This window comes from Salmo salar, chromosome ssa06 (assembly GCF_905237065.1).
Source record: "Salmo salar chromosome ssa06, Ssal_v3.1, whole genome shotgun sequence".
NCBI classification, from domain to species: Eukaryota; Metazoa; Chordata; class Actinopteri; order Salmoniformes; family Salmonidae; genus Salmo; species Salmo salar.
Genome location: NC_059447.1, coordinates 56,573,743 through 56,591,860, shown reverse-complemented (window position 1 = coordinate 56,591,860; position 18,118 = coordinate 56,573,743). Strand labels below are relative to the sequence as shown.

Below are 18,118 nucleotides of genomic sequence, written 5' to 3'. Positions count from 1 at the left end.
TTTGAAAGCAGAACAAGTTGAGTTTTATTAGCAATCCCCTTCACGAGGCCAGCTGCCCATATGGAATACAACGTGTCCAACAAGGGTCACAAAAGAGCCAAGTGACAGCCTTTACAAAACCCCAGAGATACTTACTCCTCATCCTTACTCTGAGATGAGCTGACCCAACTGACAGCTGAATAGAAACAAAAACGTCCACAGCTCTCCATCCACCACTGCCACAACATCCCCTCTCTGTTCCATTCTGCATGCGCAAACCCCTAAAGATCCACAGCTGCACTCAACTCTATATTTGGGGTTTCTTTGTGAGTATATAAGCAATGCTGCTCTGTGAAAAACAGAGTGAGACATTTTTGGTTAATTGGTTTATATTGACTATAATTAATTTGATGTTTTAGAAAATATTGTTAATGAGAACTGAGAATATATATTTTTTCTAGCTTAATTGGTCATTTGGAGTGCTGTAATAAGCCAGGCATGCTTTTCAATTAGGAAATGTAAGGAAAACATCACACACAAAAAATATATATTTGTTGTAGGCCTTTGCATAACTCGAAAAAGCCCTTTTTACTTTTGATATGAACGAAATTGTCCAGACTGTGTTTGCAAGATATTCTCTTCAGAGTTGTTTGTTTCTATTTTTGCTTTGTGATCCAACGTAAACCCTGAACCGAATTAGATACAGGAAGTCATTAAACAGGTTTTGCGCATAATGGCATTTATGTATGTAACAATTTTTTTACGAATAACGAAACATTTATATCCAAGTTTCTGTTCGATTCCCCTTACTGGGCTGGTAAAAAAAAAGTAAATGAATGTAGGTTAATACATGAGCAATAACCACATCAAACTGACAGCGGTTTATTCACGGCCATAAATATTCAAGATCAATCCACAGTCCACCCAAAAACATAAATTAATGAATAATATGAGCATTTTGCGCACTTTACAACAGAAATAACATTCCTTTATAACATTAATTTGGCAAACATTATAAAAAGAACGGAATTTCAAGAACCCTAACATTGCCCAGACCTCATGGGCCACAAAATAATCAGCTCTAATGTGGGTAAAATACAGATCGTAATATCAATCCGATTTCAATCCCTTTCTTTAGATTGTATTTTTGTGGAATCAAAGTTATTTTGAGTATCCATCGTCTACCAAGTCCATTGGTACATTTGCGCCATATGATGCACACTGGGCAGCTGTGAGATGGCGTCGGGGCTGTAGTGGGAGCGCATATGCATGTGATGGAGAGAATAGGCGCTATACGCCGACAGAGGTATTCCAGCCCTGAATGAGGCCTCAAGATCCTGAGTTTTGTTAGTGTCACATGGCTTTCCATCCCGAACCAAAACCGGAATGGCCACCCGTCTTGGGGACACGAGATGAACCATCTCCATACCCTTCTCAGCGCGTGCTCTCTTCATTTTATACCGGTGATTCTGGAACCAGATCTTCACCTGGGTCGGTGTCAGTTGTAGTGCATTTGCAAGGCGCTCCCTCTCCGGCGCCGAGAGATATCTCTGTTGTCTGAATCGTCGCTCAAGTTCGTAGGTTTGAGCTTTGGAAAACAGCACTCTCCTTTTCCTCTTCTTTCCCGAGTCGCTGCTGTCACCTGTGGCGTCCCTGTCGATATCTTGGGATTCGTCGGCGGACAGCTCCGGATATTTCGGTTCGTTTCGAGAATCAACTGACAAACCGTGCACTGTTTGAAAGGAAACAAAGTGGGTCTGGTTATCAACTAGGGTTGACAACAAACGCTATGAAATGGGGCTACATACATTTATTCATTTCTGAAAACAAATCTTCATCGTATAGCAATTTGTTGAATAGAAAAAAATATTGAAGAGACTACTAATAATCGAAAACAATAGCCTATTGGTGACAAAAATGTAAATATTTTGATCAGGCTCTACGCATAGATAGCCTAATTAAAATTGCATTACGAACGGATAATATTATAAATTCAGATTGAACATGAATAGACTAATACTTTAATGGTAGCCTAATAAGTTAAAACAATACATGTTTAAATGAAATCGTGACGTTTTGCATAACAAACCAAAACATGAATGCAAATGTTTTTAATAATGACATAGGCCTATAACTTAACGGATGAGATATGACTAGGAAGTGGACAAATCAATTAGTTCTATACCTCGATGTTTACGAAACTAACTTTTTGAAGCTACTCACATGAATATTGGATGGCGCTGGAGGAGGCAAGCCATCTTGAGTAGGGATTACCTCCACCATCACACAAAAGGCTCTTGTAGGGCACATTTCCAGTGTTTTCAGAAGATGGATTTTGCGTCAAAGTCTCAGTCGTTTCCACCTCGTTCTCATCTTCAGTCTCCTCCGTCTCAGAACCTCCATTGGTGTCAGGAAGATCCAGAATGTCCTTTACAGAGAAGCCCGTCTTTGTGTTGCTGAACGACATGGTGTGAGAAAGTCTGTGGCGCGCACTGTAAACAAAAGTTCGTTTTTTCCCCTGCTACTGTTCTGAACCAGTATAACTGAATAAGAGTACAGTATTTATAGATGAGGTTTTAAGATGTTCAGGGTTGTGTCCTTTGGGTTAAGCTAAACGGAACTTAATCGGCATGCAGTAGTTCACCGCTGGCTCGTCGAGAGGACTCCAATGTGCTGGTCATGGAGGAGCGCAGGAGTTGATGGAGAGGAGAGGCTCATGGATAAAGCATGACTAGGAGCACTGGCATAAAGGAAGCTATCACCAGACGGATTGGTCCATATAAGGTTCGTTGAAACACTGAATCTGCAATGGAAGATGAATCGGAATCACGGAGAAAGACTAAACGCGTGTAGGCGGGTCCTTGGAGTCAAGTAGATGAAGACTGTGGGTGTGAAATTCTCGGGTTTGGGGACATCCGAATCTCTGTCATTGGTTCTTCAGAAATGTGATGACTGGTATTATGGGACAGTTAATCACCGAGATGGGGAGGGACATTTGTGCATGTAATTTAAATACAAACCAATAAAATATATTGCTTCAACGCATCATACAAATATTATTTATTTAAGAGCAAAAACATCATTTTGAGATGTATTTTATTACCTTAAAGATCGAAATGTGAATTTTGGGGGTGTAATATGGGCAGGCTAATTCATGAAATCCTTTTAGGTCAATATTTTGGTTCAGGCTTAACTCAAGTAGCGCATAGGGCCTATCATGAATGAAACATAGCGTTACATAGAATGTTGTTTGCAGTTTAAGCGTCTTATCTCGGCAAGGTGTTGATAGGCTATATGCTGTTTTATTTGGATACATTTCACGCTTTAAGAAAAATAATAATACATTCCGTTTATTGGGACGCTGACTAGGCCTATACAGAATTTGTATTAGGCTACACTTGTTGATGTTGTCTTTATCGTCGGTATTACTATGATAATTATTACCATATCATTAGTTCTGCTCACTATTTATTTATCTCTGTCATAAATATCTAACTGCACCGGCTGGTCTCATAGATTAGACGTAACATAGCAAACGGAAATCCGGCACACTGAAATCAGTATGATATGTTACGTTTGGTAGTGCTACATAAGAGATATGGTTACTTAAGGCAACAACAAAAATAGGGTCGTTGGTCAGGGTGGATGGGTGGACGTATAACGCTAACGTAATACATACCATATGAAACACAACATATCATACAGAATGGATTGTCTCAGATTAATTTAAAGAATCATATGAAATGCTTTGAGACCAGGTTGCAGCGCAGCCTCCATCCGCCCATGCATCAATAACAATTATTTTATTGCGGCAATTGGTCGTGTTTAATTCACGTGGGAAATCGAATGATAAGCTCTTGAGTCAATATTAGACGCTGACTATCATGTTCATATGATTTATTTTTAGATGTTTTTATTCTCTCCTTCTCTACGCTCCAATGCCCTCATCTAGTATGTGATGTGGGTGACAATGATTCTCGTTCTCAGCGAATCCTCCGGGCGTCCTGGGTGGTCGTACTAAGCAAACACACGTACAAACCGATTGCTAAGCTGCAGACAATGAAGGAAATGTAGACAAATGTCCTGCTTCTTTTGGAAGTTTTTGTGCAAGCTGAGATTTAGCATTTATTTCGGGGGGCAAGAGAATAGATGATTGACGCCCCCCTTACAATGCGCCGTAACTGTTTGGAATAAACCCGTGGTTCCTCCTGGTTGTCATGGTGTTCAACTGCTTTCAATGAACTATCTCTTCATTCACCTCTGACCCCCGCAGCCTCTACCTCACACACACACACACACACACACACACACACACACACACACACACACACACACACACACACACACACACACACACACACACACACACACACACACACACACACACACACACACACATTATTATTATTATTGTACTATTACTTTGGTAGCACTTGCGCATTTGTTTGACCAGCAAAGCGGTTCTCAAACACATTTCGACAGGGCGAGAGGCTATCGCTTACAAGACCACTTCACTGATATGTACATGTTTACTCTCTCACTCACAGTGTACACACCATAGAATTACAATCTCTATGGTACACACTGCTGCCTATATGGCCTAAAGAGTCGAATCACCTCTCATTGTGCCCATGCACGTTCTGATTGCCTGCTTCTTGAGATATAATCACTCTATGAAGGGTCCTTCCTTCAAATGTACACGGCTTTATTTCTGGACAAATACGACCTTTCTGTAATTGATATATGATTGGTTAATGGCTTATTAAAGCGCACATATTCATGAGCTTTGTAGCCCAAAGGCAATGTTTGCCAGATTGTGAACCTTATTTATCGTTATTATCAACACATCATGATGCTACTTGGATTTGGCAACTACTGATCAATTGTCAACATAATCAATTGGGCTCAGTCCAAGAGAGAGAAATCATCACATGGCCAAGCAGAAGCTTCTCTGCCTTCTCAAAGGAGCAAACAAAGAAACATCCCACATGTCCATTCCCAGCAGGTTCTCTGACAGAGCGCTGTTGGTTTATTCTAACCTTTAGGGTACGAGCACCCCAACAATCCAGGACATTGGATACCACAATAAACATCATTCTTAGGGCAAGTGGGAAAAAAACTATATTGCGATCATTCTGGTATTTCTTTATGCAGTACTGTATCAATTCAACAGCTAAATTGTATATCAGATATATTCTGACATTAAGGAGTTGTAAGCAATTGTAAGCAGATTAATCAGGCAAAAAAGTTTACTTCCTGGCCATATTTAAAATACTTTAGTACCATAGTATTCCAAATGCATTACAAAAACCCTTAGTTCCACCCTATATACAGAATAGGGTACATAGACAATAGGCTACATAGAGAATTGTGAGGCATAAATAATCACAATATGTATGTAATCGTGACCTTCATATCATGATACATCATAAGGTCCCTGCCAGCCCTAATCATTCTTTATGCAGGCAGAGCCCTGTTTAAAATGAAATCAGCCCAGACAGAATATTGAGAGAAGAGAACCAGTATGAAGTGGTGCCGGAGTGCAGAGCACCTAGGTGGAGCTGTCCTACTGTTACCACAACATTGGTAAGTGACACTGTCTAAGTGGCAGCATGAGGGAGGAGTAAGCATTTACAACTGCCTGCCCAGTAAGCACATGCAGATAAACACACGCTCACACGCCCACACAAAAAAACCCTCAACCAATCCCATCATTGCTCTCAGAAGTACATCTTCGTCTAGAGTGTCACCTACTGGCTTACTGACACTGGCTTACATCTACATGTAATATTCCCCATCAAACTATGTTCCACTTAAAATGTTCCTTTTAAGTTAGCAAATGGCATCATTTAACTAGACTAGAACATGTTCTACATGTCAACATTTCAATCACTAATTTAAAGATGACATTAGATGAAAAGTATATGAGGTCACTGATAAAGTGACCAAATTGGTGACAACATAAGTGCCATCAATAGAAGATGTGTGAGGCATAACAAAAGTCAGCACAGTTGAAATACTAACACTGCACCTGTAATTCAACCTGCCACGTCTGCAAAGCATAAAGGGATGCACATGAGCCTCAAATAGCATGTTCAATCCAAAATAATAGGTCACGCTGCTGGATAAGGACTGTAATGTACATGTTTGTCCAGATGGTGGCGCCTTTGCATCAGTAATCAAGCCGACGACAGAGGTTAGAGGTGTTCATCAACAGGAAGAAAACGGTTTGCTCTCAAGAGGACTGCGCAGCAGTCAAAGGTCTGAAGCGAAAGACTGCAGTAAATTGCTTTCAGGTTGTGAAAAACAAGTTCAATTCACACAGACAGTATGTGTAATATCCCTGCAACAATGTAGAACAGCAAATATTGTTTATTGGATGATGACATTCTAACAGCAAGTTTGACAGCTTTGGCCTCAGGATAGATAGGTTCATAGAAGACAAAGAGAGGAGCTTGTTTGACCTCTGTTAAAGAACCTGTCCTAAACATCCCGCATGCACGGCAACAGCGTCATCACTTCCTTTTCCAGTCTATGTGCTCTTGTCATTCACGTTAGTGAGAACCTGAGGTCAGTCTCAAATCCGGTGGATTTGGAAGAGTGAACCAAACATGTTCGCGAAGGTGCCAAGTTCCAAATGAGCTGAATTTGAATCCGAACGAACAGAGATTATCAACGGATATGAATTGACTTCACTCCGCTGTTCCCATACAGGTTCATATACAGCGCATATACTTTGCTGTATTCGTTTCTGCAGAATAGAAAGGAGGAAAAACCTATAGCTTAATAAGTAGACCAAAGCCAGAGGTAAACGCCACTAAACTGACAGTGCTTATCACCCGCTGTGAATTCTAGAATTCACTGACTTCTCAGCTTTTCCCCCCAATTCCACCCCTTAGTGGTATGCCTTTCTTCTTTTGAGCAACTCTATCACTACAATACATACATACTAACAGTCATACTGATACTATATTATATTTGCCATTTTAAGTATATTTGCATCATCTATAAATATACATATTCAGGATTTGCGGTTAACTGAGTGTCAGAGTGCATTGTCTCTGGCCTGTAGAGTAGGATAGGGCTATACTGCACTCACCGCTAACCAGCTGTCTCTTACAGTAAGTGTTGACGTAATGCACAATGGCTACCATGCAGTTCTACAGGACTGGAGAGACTGCAATGCTGCTGCTCTTGAGAATAGGTTAGAATAACTTTCTTTTTTCCTGTAAGGGAACTTATTAAAGAGTCATGTCAAAAGTCAGACCTCCATTATTATGATTTTTAAAAAACTTTTTTATTTATATAAATGACTTCTTCTGTGGTTACGCAGTTCCAACAAAACACATGTGCTTTTGTATTGTACACAGTAGTGCACAGGGACCAGCTAAGGTCATCGTACTGATAGAATAATGACCGTTGACGAAAAATAGGTAGTCTAAGTGCCACCTACCCTGGTTTATAAGGAGTGTGTATCTAAGTGATGATCCAGCGGCATGCAAAAGAATTCTGTAATGACAGACTTAAATGTCCTCCTTTTTCTTGCATTACAGCGTAATTATGTATGTGATTCATCTCAGTGTAAGAACTATTCTTCAGTGACAACTTTCCAGATTGTGACTTGAATTGTTCCAAACAGGCTCTTTAATGATCAGATGTTACTATATGAGAGAACAACATGGCCATCCAATAATGTAAATAGGCGTACAACTCATGTCGGCTTATTGTGCATATAGATATAACTGACATCTACAAAAGAGAATTTAACAAGTTGTGAGATTAACAAGGCTGAAGTGTCTGGGCAGCTATAATTTACACTTGGTCTAAGACTAGGCTTAATCTGTGTACAGGAAACTGGCCCTGCAGGAACGTGGTAACTTAACTTTAATGCAGAATAAAAAGCATTCTCAATGGAGACTCTCTATTAAAAGTGCTTGTTATTCTTAGTCCAGGATCAGGCTTAATCTATGTCCAGGAAACTGTCCCATAGAGTCTAAACCATCCATAGCATGGGCACCATATAGAACATATACACTGCGTGCACAATTATTAGGCAAGTGAGTATTCTGATCTTATCATTGTTTCTATTCACATTTTCGAACTCCAAACCATATAAACTTGAATGCTTATTGGATTTACTCATTTTCAGGTGATATGTATTTGTGTAATGAGGGAAGGTGTGGCGAAAGTGAATAACACCTTATATCAAGGTGTGCATAATTATTAGGCAGCCTCATTACCTCAGGTAAAATGGGCCAAAAAAGACATTTAACTGACACTGAAAAGCCAAAAATGTAAAATGCCTTTCAGACGGATGCGACACTCTTTAGCCTGTTAGGGCTAGGGGGCAGTATTGACACAGCCGGATAAAAAACGTACCCGATTTAATCTGGTTACTACTCCTGCCCAGTAACTAGAATATGCATATAATTATTGGCTTTGGATAGAAAACACCCTAAAGTTTCTAAAACTGTTTGAATGGTGTCTGTGAGTATAACAGAACTCATATGGCAGGCCAAAACCTGAGAAGATTCCATGCAGGAAGTGGCCTGTCTGACAAGTTGTGTTTCATCTTGGCTCTTTTTATTGAAGACTGAGGATCTTTGCAATAACGTGACACTTCCTACGGCTCCCATAGGCTCTCAGAGCCCGGGAAAAAGCTGAACGATATCGAGGCAGGCTCTGGCTGAAACACATTATCGCTTTTGGCAAGTGGCCGATCAGAGTACTATGGGCTTAGGCGCATGCCCGAGTCGACCGAAAGCTTTATTTTCTTTCGTCTGTTTACCTAAACGCAGATTCCCGGTCGGAATATTATCGCTTTTTTATGAGAAAAATGGCATAAAAATTGATTTTAAACAGCGGTTGACATGCTTCGAAGTACGGTAATGGAATATTTAGAATTTTTTTGTCACGAATTGCGCCATGCTCGTCACCCTTATTTACCCTTTCGGATAGTGTCTTGAACGCACGAACAAAACGCCGCTATTTGGATATAACTATGGATTATTTTGAACCAAACCAACATTTGTTATTGAAGTAGAAGTCCTGGGAGTGCATTCTGACGAAGACAGCAAAGGTAATAACATTTTTCTTATAGTAAATCTGACTTTGATGAGTGCTAAACTTGCTGGGTGTCTAAATAGCTAGCCCTGTGATGCCGGGCTATCTACTGAGAATATTGCAAAATGTGCTTTCACCGAAAAGCTATTTTAAAATCGGACATATCGAGTGCATAGTGTATCTATAATTCTTAAAATAATTGTTATGCTTTTTGTGAACGTTTATCGTGAGTAATTTAGTAAATTCACCGGCAGTGTTCGGTGGGAATGCTAGTCACATGCTAGTCACATGCTAATGTAAAAAGCTGGTTTTTGATATAAATATGAACTTGATTGAACAAAACATGCATGTATTGTATAACATAATGTCCTAGGGTTGTCATCTGATGAAGATCATCAAAGGTTAGTGCTACATTTAGCTGTGGTTTGGGTTTATGTGACATTATATGCTAGCTTGAAAAATGGGTGTCTGATTATTTCTGGCTGGGTACTCTGCTGACATAATCTCATGTTTTGCTTTCGTTGTAAAGCCTTTTTGAAATCGGACAGTGTGGTTAGATTAACGAGAGTCTTATCTTTAAAATGGTGTAAAATAGTCATACGTTTGAAAAGTTGAAGTTTTTGCATTTTTGAGGAATTTGAATAACGCGCCACGGGATTACACTGGCTGTTGAGTAGGTGGGACGCAAGCGTCCCACCTAGCCCATAGAGGTTAGATAGCTAAACTATTGAGGTGTGACCACCGGACATTCAAACGTTTTGTTGCGAATAGTCAACTGGGGCGCAATAAACGCATGGGGAAGAAAAGGCGCAAATTAACTGCAAAAGACTTGAGAAGAATTAAACGTCAAACTACCAGGAACCCATTATCCTCCAGTGCCACCGTATTCCAGAACTGCAACCTACCTGGAGTGTTCAGAAGTACAAGGTGTCAAGTGCTCAGAGACATGGCCAAGGTCAAGAAGACTGAAACAAGACCATCACTGAATAAGATTCACAAGTTGAAGCGTCAAGACTGGGCAAAGAAATACCTGAAGACAGATTTTTCAAAGGTTTTATGGACAGATGAAATGACAGTGACTCTTGATGGACCAAATGGATGGGCCTGTGGATGGATCAGTAATGGACACAGGGCACCACTTTAAGTCAGGTGCCAGCAAGGTGAAGGAGGGGTACTGGTATGGGCTGCTATCATTGAGGATGAGGTAGTTGGACCTTTTCGGGTTGAAGATGGACTGAAACTCAACTCCCAAACCTACTGCCAGTTTCTGGAAGATTCTTTCGTCAAACAGTGGTACAGGAAGAAGTCCTCAGCATTCTAGAAGGCCATGGTCTTTATGCAGGACAATGCTCCATCACATGCATCCAAGTACTCCACTGCTTGTCTAGCCAGCAATGGCCTCAAAGATGCCTGAATAATGACCTGGCCCCCTTCCTCACCTGACTTAAATCCTATTGAGAACTTGTGGGCCCTTCTCAAACGTGAGATTTACAGTGATGGAAGACAATACACCTTTTTGAACAGCATTTGGGAGGCTGTGGTTGCTGCTTCAGCGAAAATTGATCATGAACAGATCAAGAAACTGACAGACTCCATGGATGGAAGGCTCATGGCAGTTATTGAAAATAAGGGTGGCTATATTGGTCACTGAATATTTTTTGAAAGGCCAAAAATGTTATATAATTGTCATTTTGTGTTACTTATCTGTTACACTTGCTCTAAAAATTGAGAATAATCAAGTGAGTTGAGAGAAATTATTTTTGTAATTTAGTTGCCTAATAATTCTGCACACTAATAGTTGCCTAATAATTGTGCACACATATATTTCCCTGAGAAAGACAAAACTCACTTTTCCTTTTGTTAAACATTCAGGTTTGAGGTTCAATAACATTTTGGATTGACTGAGAGCATTGTGTTTGTTCAACAATAAAATGAACCCCGAGGAATACAATTTGCCTAATAATTGTGCACGCCGTGTAAATGACTGTGTTCTATATACATGCAATTCTATGATGTGCACAGCCTCATCTGGAGGATGCAGAGAACTGCACAGCCAAGTCCTGGCAGCAGGATGACCCAGTCAGGGGCCCCACAGACAGGCTAATGCAACAGGGAAAACATGAGATGGAGCTCACATCTAACAACAGAATATCCAAAAAGGAAACATTGACTGTCTTTAGTTTTGTAGACTGCATGCGAATTAGTGTAGGATATTTATGTGGATTTGTCAATATTATTGAAATATTTTTCTTGAGAAAATAGACTTGAAAAATGAATATCTTGCAGAAGCCACATTTCTCTACTGAATGCATCACACCTCATCTCCAAACCCATATCAGATCAAGCCAAGGACATGGATGGGCTCTTAATTGTGATGAGCATATCGATTTACAGAGTACTAAAACCAAGTCACATGTGCGTGGCAGGCAGCCTAGTGGTATAGCGTTGAGCCAGTAAACAAAAGGCCACTAGTTCAAAATCGGCCAATCCCAGAACTGACAAGGTGGAAAAATCTGTTGGTGTGCCCTTAAGCAAGACACATAATCTTAGTTGTTCCAGGTTTGCTGTTAATAATGACTGACCATTGCTGTGACCCCACTCTCCAAGGATGTCTCAGGGAGAGTTGGGATATGTAATAAACACATTTCCAATTCATGCATATACAGTAATACACACTTCCCAGCTAGCACATTTGGTTCCTTGGAAGTTGTTGGAACGTATGTTACTGGTTGTGGGAATGAAACCATTTGTTTCCTGACTGGTAAAACTGAACTTTTTTTACTCTGGTTCCTTGAAAGTTTTCCTGGGAGGTTTTATTAACGCTCTGAGAAAGGAAATTATAAGTTATTTGGACTTTTTTGAATAACTTCCTTAATACTTTCACTGAATGTTTCAATAAGACTTTTAATAACACTGCTAGCTTATTTTGGGTTAACTTTTTTGAACTCCAAGCACAGATAGTGTCTCAGGAAAAGTCTTATTGAAACATTCAATAAGACTTTTAATAACACTGCTAGCTTATTTTGGGTTAACTTTTTTGAACTCCAAGCACAGATAGTGTCTCAGGAAAAGTCTTATTGAAACATTCAGGGAAAGTTTTAAGGAAGTTATTCAAAAAACTCCAAATAACTTATAATTTCCTTTCTCAGAGCGTTAATAAAACCTCCCAGGAAAACTTTCAAGGAACCAGAGTAAAAAAAGTTCAGTTTTACCAGTCAGGAAACATGGTTTCACTCTAATGAACTGATCCTGTGCAACAGAGGTAACTCTGGGTCTTTCTTTCCTGTGGCGGTCCTCATGAGAGCCAGTTTAATCATAGCGCTTGATGGTTTTTGCAACTGCACTTGAAGAAACTTTCAAAATTCTTGAAATGTTTTGTACTGACTGACCTTCATGATGAACTGTCGTTTCTCTTTGCTTATTTGAGCTGTTCTTGCCGTAATATAGACTTGGTCTTTTACCAAATAGGGCTATCTTCTGTATACCACCCCTACCTTGTCACAACACAACTGATCATTTTGATGTCTTCAAATCAAATCAAATTTTATTGGTCACATACACGTGATTAGCAGATGTTATTGCGGGTGTAGCGAAATGCTTGTGCTTCTAACACAGACAGTGCAGTAATATCTAACAAGTAATATCAAACAAATTACACAACATATACCCAATAAACACAAATCTAAGTTGGAATGAATTAAGACTATATACATATGGACAAGCGATGTCAGAGCGGAACAGACTAACATACAGTAGAATAGTATAGAATACAGTATATACAAATGAGATGAGTAATGCAAGATATGTAAACATTATTAAAGTGACTAGTGTTCCATTCCTTAAAGTGACCAGTGATTCCTAGTCTGTGCCTATAGGCAGCAGCCTCTAATGTGCTAGAGATGGCTGTTTAACAGTCCTTTAACAGTCCTCATGGCCTTGAGATAGAAGCTGTTTTTCAGTCTCTCGGTCCCAGCTTTGATGCACCTGTACTGACCTCGCCTTCTGAATGATAGCGGGGTGAACAGGCAGTGGCTCGGGTGGTTGATGTCCTTGATGATCCTTTTGGCATTCCTGTGACATCGGGTGCTGTAGGTGTCCTGGAGGGTGGGTAGTTTGCCCCTGGTAATGCGTTGGGCAGACCACACCACCCTCTGGAGAGCCTTCCGGTTGCGGGCGGTGCAGTTGCCGTACCAGGCAGTGACACAGCCCGACAGGATGCTTTTAATTGTGCATCTGTAAAAATTTGTGAGGGTTTTAGGTTACAAGCCAAATTTCTTTGGCCTGCTGAGGTTGAAGAGGCTCTGTTGTGCCTTATTCACCACACTGTCTGTGTGGGTGGTCCATTTCAGTTTGTCAGTGATGTGTACGCCAAGGAACTTGAAGCTATCCACCTTCTCCACTGCGGTCCAGTCGATGTAGATAGTGGGGTGCACCCTCTGCTGTTTCTTGAAGTCCACAATCATCTCCTTTGTTTTGTTGATGTTGAGTGAGAGGTTGTTTTCCAGGCACCACACTCCCAGAGCTCTCATCTTCTCCCTGTAGGCTGTCTCATCATCATTGGTAATCAAGCCTACTAGTTGTGTCATCTGCAAACTTGATGATTGAGTTGGAGGCTTGCTTGGCCATGCAGTCATGGGTGAACAGGGAGTACAGGAGGGGGCTGAGCACACACCCTTGTGGAGCACCAGTGTTGAGAATCAGCAAAGTGGAGGTGATGTTTCCTATCTTCACCACCTGGGGGTGGCCCGTCAGGAAGTCCAGGACCCAGTTGCACAGGGTGGGGTTCAGACCCAGGGCCTCGAGCTTAATGATGAGCTTGGGGGTACTATGGTGTTGAATGCTGAGCTATAGACAATAAACAGCATTCTTACATAGGTATTCCTCTTGTCCAGACAGGATAGGCCAGTGTGCAGAGTGATGGCTATTCCATCGTCTGTGGATATATTCGGGCGGTAAGCAAATTGAAGTGGGTCTAGGGTGGCAGGTAAGGTAGAAGTGATATGATCCTTGACTAGTCTCTCAAAGCACTTCATGATGACAGAGGTGAGTGCTACGGGGCGATAGTGATTAAGTTCAGTTACCTTTGCCTTCTTGGGTACAGGAACAATGGTGGCCATCTTGAAGCATGTGGGGACAGCAGACTGGGATAGGGAGAGATTGAATATGCCCGTAAACACACCAGTCAGCTGTTCTGCGCATGCTCTGAGGACGTGGCTAGGGATGCCGTAAACTTCAAAGTGTTTATTTTCAAATGGTACCAAGAAAATGCATATCCTTGCTACAGGCAGTTAGATTTGGGTATGTCATTTTAGGTGAAAATGTAAAAAAAGGGGCGGATCCTTAAGAGGTTAACACCCACCCGCTTAACCTGGAAGCCAGCCGCACCAATGTGTCGGAGGAAACACTGTTCATCTGTCGACCTAGGACAACCTGCAGGCACTCGGCCCGCCACAAGGAGTCGCTATAGCTCAATGAGCCAAGTAAAGCCTCCCAGGCCAAACCCTCCCTAACCCTAACAATGCTGGGCCAATTGTGCGCCCCCATATGTGACTCCTGACCATGGCCTGTTGTGATACAGTCCGAGATCAAACCCGGGTCTGTAGTGATGCCTCTAGCACTGCGATGCAGGGCCTTAGACCACTGCGCCCCCCGGGAGGCCCAAAATTGTTGTTTCTTAGCGGTCTTGGAACAATTTGAGAACATGACTTTAAATAGAACTATGAAGAAACCAGTAGGAAACGTTATGCTGAAGTACTGAAATTCCCACAGAAGAACTCTGTTTCTTAACTTGTTATGGATAGGGGGCAGTATTTTCACGACCGGATAAAAAACATACCCGATTTAATCTGGTTATTACTCCTGCCCAGAAACTAGAATATGCATATAATTAGTAGCTTTGGATAGAAAACACTCCAAAGTTTCTAAAACTGTTTGAATGGTGTCTGTGAGTATAACAGAACTCAAATGGCAGGCCAAAACCTGAGAAGACTCTGTACAGGAAGTACCCTGTCTGACCATTTCTTGGCCTTCTTTGTCATCTCTATCCAAAACAGAGGATCTCTGCTGTAACGTGACACTTTCTAAGGCTCCCATACGCTCTCAGAAGGCGCCAGAACGTTGAATGATGACTCTGCAGTCTCTGGCTGAAAAACAGTAGCGCATTTGGTAAGTGGTCGATCTGAGAACAATGAGACGGGGGCGCGCATGCACGTGAAGAGGCCATTTTACATTTTCAGTCTTTGAACGAAAACAACGACTCCCGGGCGGAATATTATCGCTATTTTACAAGAAAAATCGCATAAAAATTGATTTTAAACAGCGTTTGACATGCTTCGAAGTATGGTAATGGAATATTTAGAATTTTTTTGTCACGATACGCGTCCGCGCGTCACCCTTCGTTAACCTTCGGATAGTGTCTTGAACGCATGAACAAAACGCCGCTATTTGGATATAACTATGGATTATTTGGAACCAAACCAACATTTGTTGTTGAAGTAGAAGTCCTGGGAGTGCATTCTGACGAAGAACAGCAAAGGTAATCCAATTTTTCTTATAGTAAATCTGAGTTTGGTGAGTACCAAACTTGGTGGGTGTCAAAATAGCTAGCCTGTGATGGCCGGGCTATCTACTCAGAATATTGCAAAATGTGCTTTCACCGAAAAGCTATTTTAAAATCGGACACCGCGATTGCATAAAGGAGTTCTGTATCTATAATTCTTCAAATAATTGTTATGTTTTTTGTGAACGTTTATCGTGAGTAATTTAGTAAATTCACCGGAAGTGTTCGGTGGGAATGCTAGTTCTGAACGTCACATGCTAATGTAAAATGCTGGTTTTTGATATAAATATGTACTTGATTGAACAAAACATGCATGTATTGTATAACATAATGTCCTAGGAGTGTCATCTGATGAAGATCATCAAAGGTTAGTGCTGCATTTAGCTGTGGTTTTGGTTTTTGTGACATTATATGCTAGCTTGAAAAATGGGTGTCTGATTATTTCTGGCTGGGTACTCTCCTGACATAATCTCATGTTTTGCTTTCGTTGTAAAGCCTTTTTGAAATCGGACAGTGTGGTTAGATAAAGGAGAGTCTTGTCTTTAAAATGGTGTAAAATAGTCATATGTTTGAAAAATGGAAGTTTTCGGATTTTTGAGGAGTTTGTATTTCGTGCCACGCCCTATCATTGGATATTGGAGTGGTGTTCCGCTAGCGGAACGTCTAGATGTAAGAGGTTAACTATTTGAGAACATTCCCAATGTCAAACCAGTTGGAGAACATTCCCAGAACATTACCAAAATTAAAATGAAATGTTACCATGTTTGAACTTTTAGGAAATGTTCTGTTGGAAGTATTAACAATGTTGTTTTTTTGTCAAGTTCCTTAAATGTGCTGAGAATGTCCCAAAGCCAAGTTACTATTCTGCACCATTCCCACAAAGTTGTGGGAAGGTTGTATGCAAATAACTATAGGACCACCACGTTCTCACCAAGCTCAATGGTTCTCACAACGTTATGTGCTAGCTGGGTTGTAAGCCTACATGTATGAAATAGGACAAATATTATCACCCACCAAATGATTATTAAATCACAAAACCAGGTGTGTATTTCTATGAACTATGTGCAATAAATACAGCGGGCTGCCTATATCAAATTCTTATCCAAAAAATATTTTGTGCACATGCAGGTGTGGATATGCACTGTAGTCTATATTATTTTCAGTGACACCTTGCCTTGCGCAAGCCTTGTCTTGATCAAGTCCTCTGACTGAACGATGAGATCATTATCCTCCCAAACATTCAATCAAAAAAGCAAACACAGAAATGTTCTCAATAAAATAAAGAAAGAAAGAAAATTGAAACAATATTCTACCGGTTTAACAGGTATAAACCTATACTTTAAGGGGGAATCATTTAAATAAAGAAGTGGTCACCTCGCAGTACTCCTATGGCAGAAGCCTATCTAACAAAAAAAAACACAACAAAAGTTTCATATTTTTTATTTTAATGGAAATATATCAGTGTAGATAATTTGTAATCAATTTGAATGAATATGTAAAACAATATACATGTAGTGAATAAAACAACACCCAAACGCCTTCTTGCTGATATTATGGCTATAATGAAAGAAATGTTGCATTTGTTTACAGGCAAACAAGAAATAGCGTGGACCAATATACTATTAACATAGTTCTTCAGAGAAAAAGAGTGGCAAAGACCAAAATACACAGTATGCCTGCATGCCAAATATGTATAATGCAACCACTGTAATGAGCTGAACACCAATCAGAAAGTATTCACACCCTTTGACCTTTTACACATTTTGCTGTGTGACAGCCTGCAATTAAAATTGATTAAATTTAGATTTTTTTTTTGTCACTGGCCTACACTCAATACCCCATAATATCAAAGTGGAATTATGTTTTTCGAAATGTTTACATATTAATTACAAATGAAAAACTAAAATGTCTTGAGTCAATAAGTATTCAACCCCTTTACTATGACAAGCCTAAAGAAGTTCAGGAGTAAAAATGTGCTTAACAAGTCACAGTATGAGTTGCACGGACTCACTCTCTGTGCAATAATAGTGTTTAACATGATTTAAGTAATAACGACCTAATCTCTGTACCCCACACATACAAGTACATGTAAGGTCCCTCAATCAAGCAATGAATTTCCAACAGAGATTCAACCACAGAGACCAGGGAGCTTTTCCAATGCCTCGTAAAGAAGTGCACCTATTGGTAGATGGGTAAAAAAACAGACATTGAATATTCCTTTGAGCATGGTGAAGTTATTAATTCAACTTTGCATGTTGTATCAGTACACCCAGTCACTACAAAGATACAGGCGTCCTTCCCAACTCAGTTGCCAGAGAGGAAGGAAACCGCTCAGAGATTTCACCATGAGGCCAATCGTGACTTTAAAACAGCTACAGAGTTCAATGGGGGGATAGGAGAAAACTGAGGATGGATCAACAACATTGTAGTTACTCCACAATACTAACCTGACTGACAGAGTGAAAATAAGGAAGCCTGTACAGAATAAAAATATTCAAAAACATGCATCCTGTTTGC

The 18,118-nt window shown here is 40.4% G+C and overlaps 1 protein-coding gene across 1 annotated transcript; it reads right to left on the bottom strand.

Moving 5' to 3' along the window:
• Positions 1 to 2,861, bottom strand: LOC106607678 (homeobox protein Nkx-2.2a-like). Its single transcript, XM_014204880.2, has 2 exons — positions 2,203 to 2,861; positions 1 to 1,711 (listed from the first exon to the last, which is right to left on the bottom strand). Exons 1-2 carry the CDS (start codon positions 2,444 to 2,446, stop codon positions 1,161 to 1,163), a joined length of 795 nt encoding a protein of 264 aa, XP_014060355.2. The 5' UTR covers positions 2,447 to 2,861; the 3' UTR covers positions 1 to 1,160.
• Between the last annotated feature and the right edge of the window lie 15,257 nt (positions 2,862 to 18,118).

Coding starts and splice junctions, on each gene's coding strand:
- LOC106607678 (XM_014204880.2), bottom strand. CDS start 2,446: ATGTCGTTCAGCAACACAAAGACGGGCTTCTCTGTAAAGGACATTCTG. Junction 1,712..2,202: donor CAGCGCCATCCAATATTCAT/GTGAGTAGCTTC, acceptor CCTTTCAAACAG/TGCACGGTTTGTCAGTTGAT.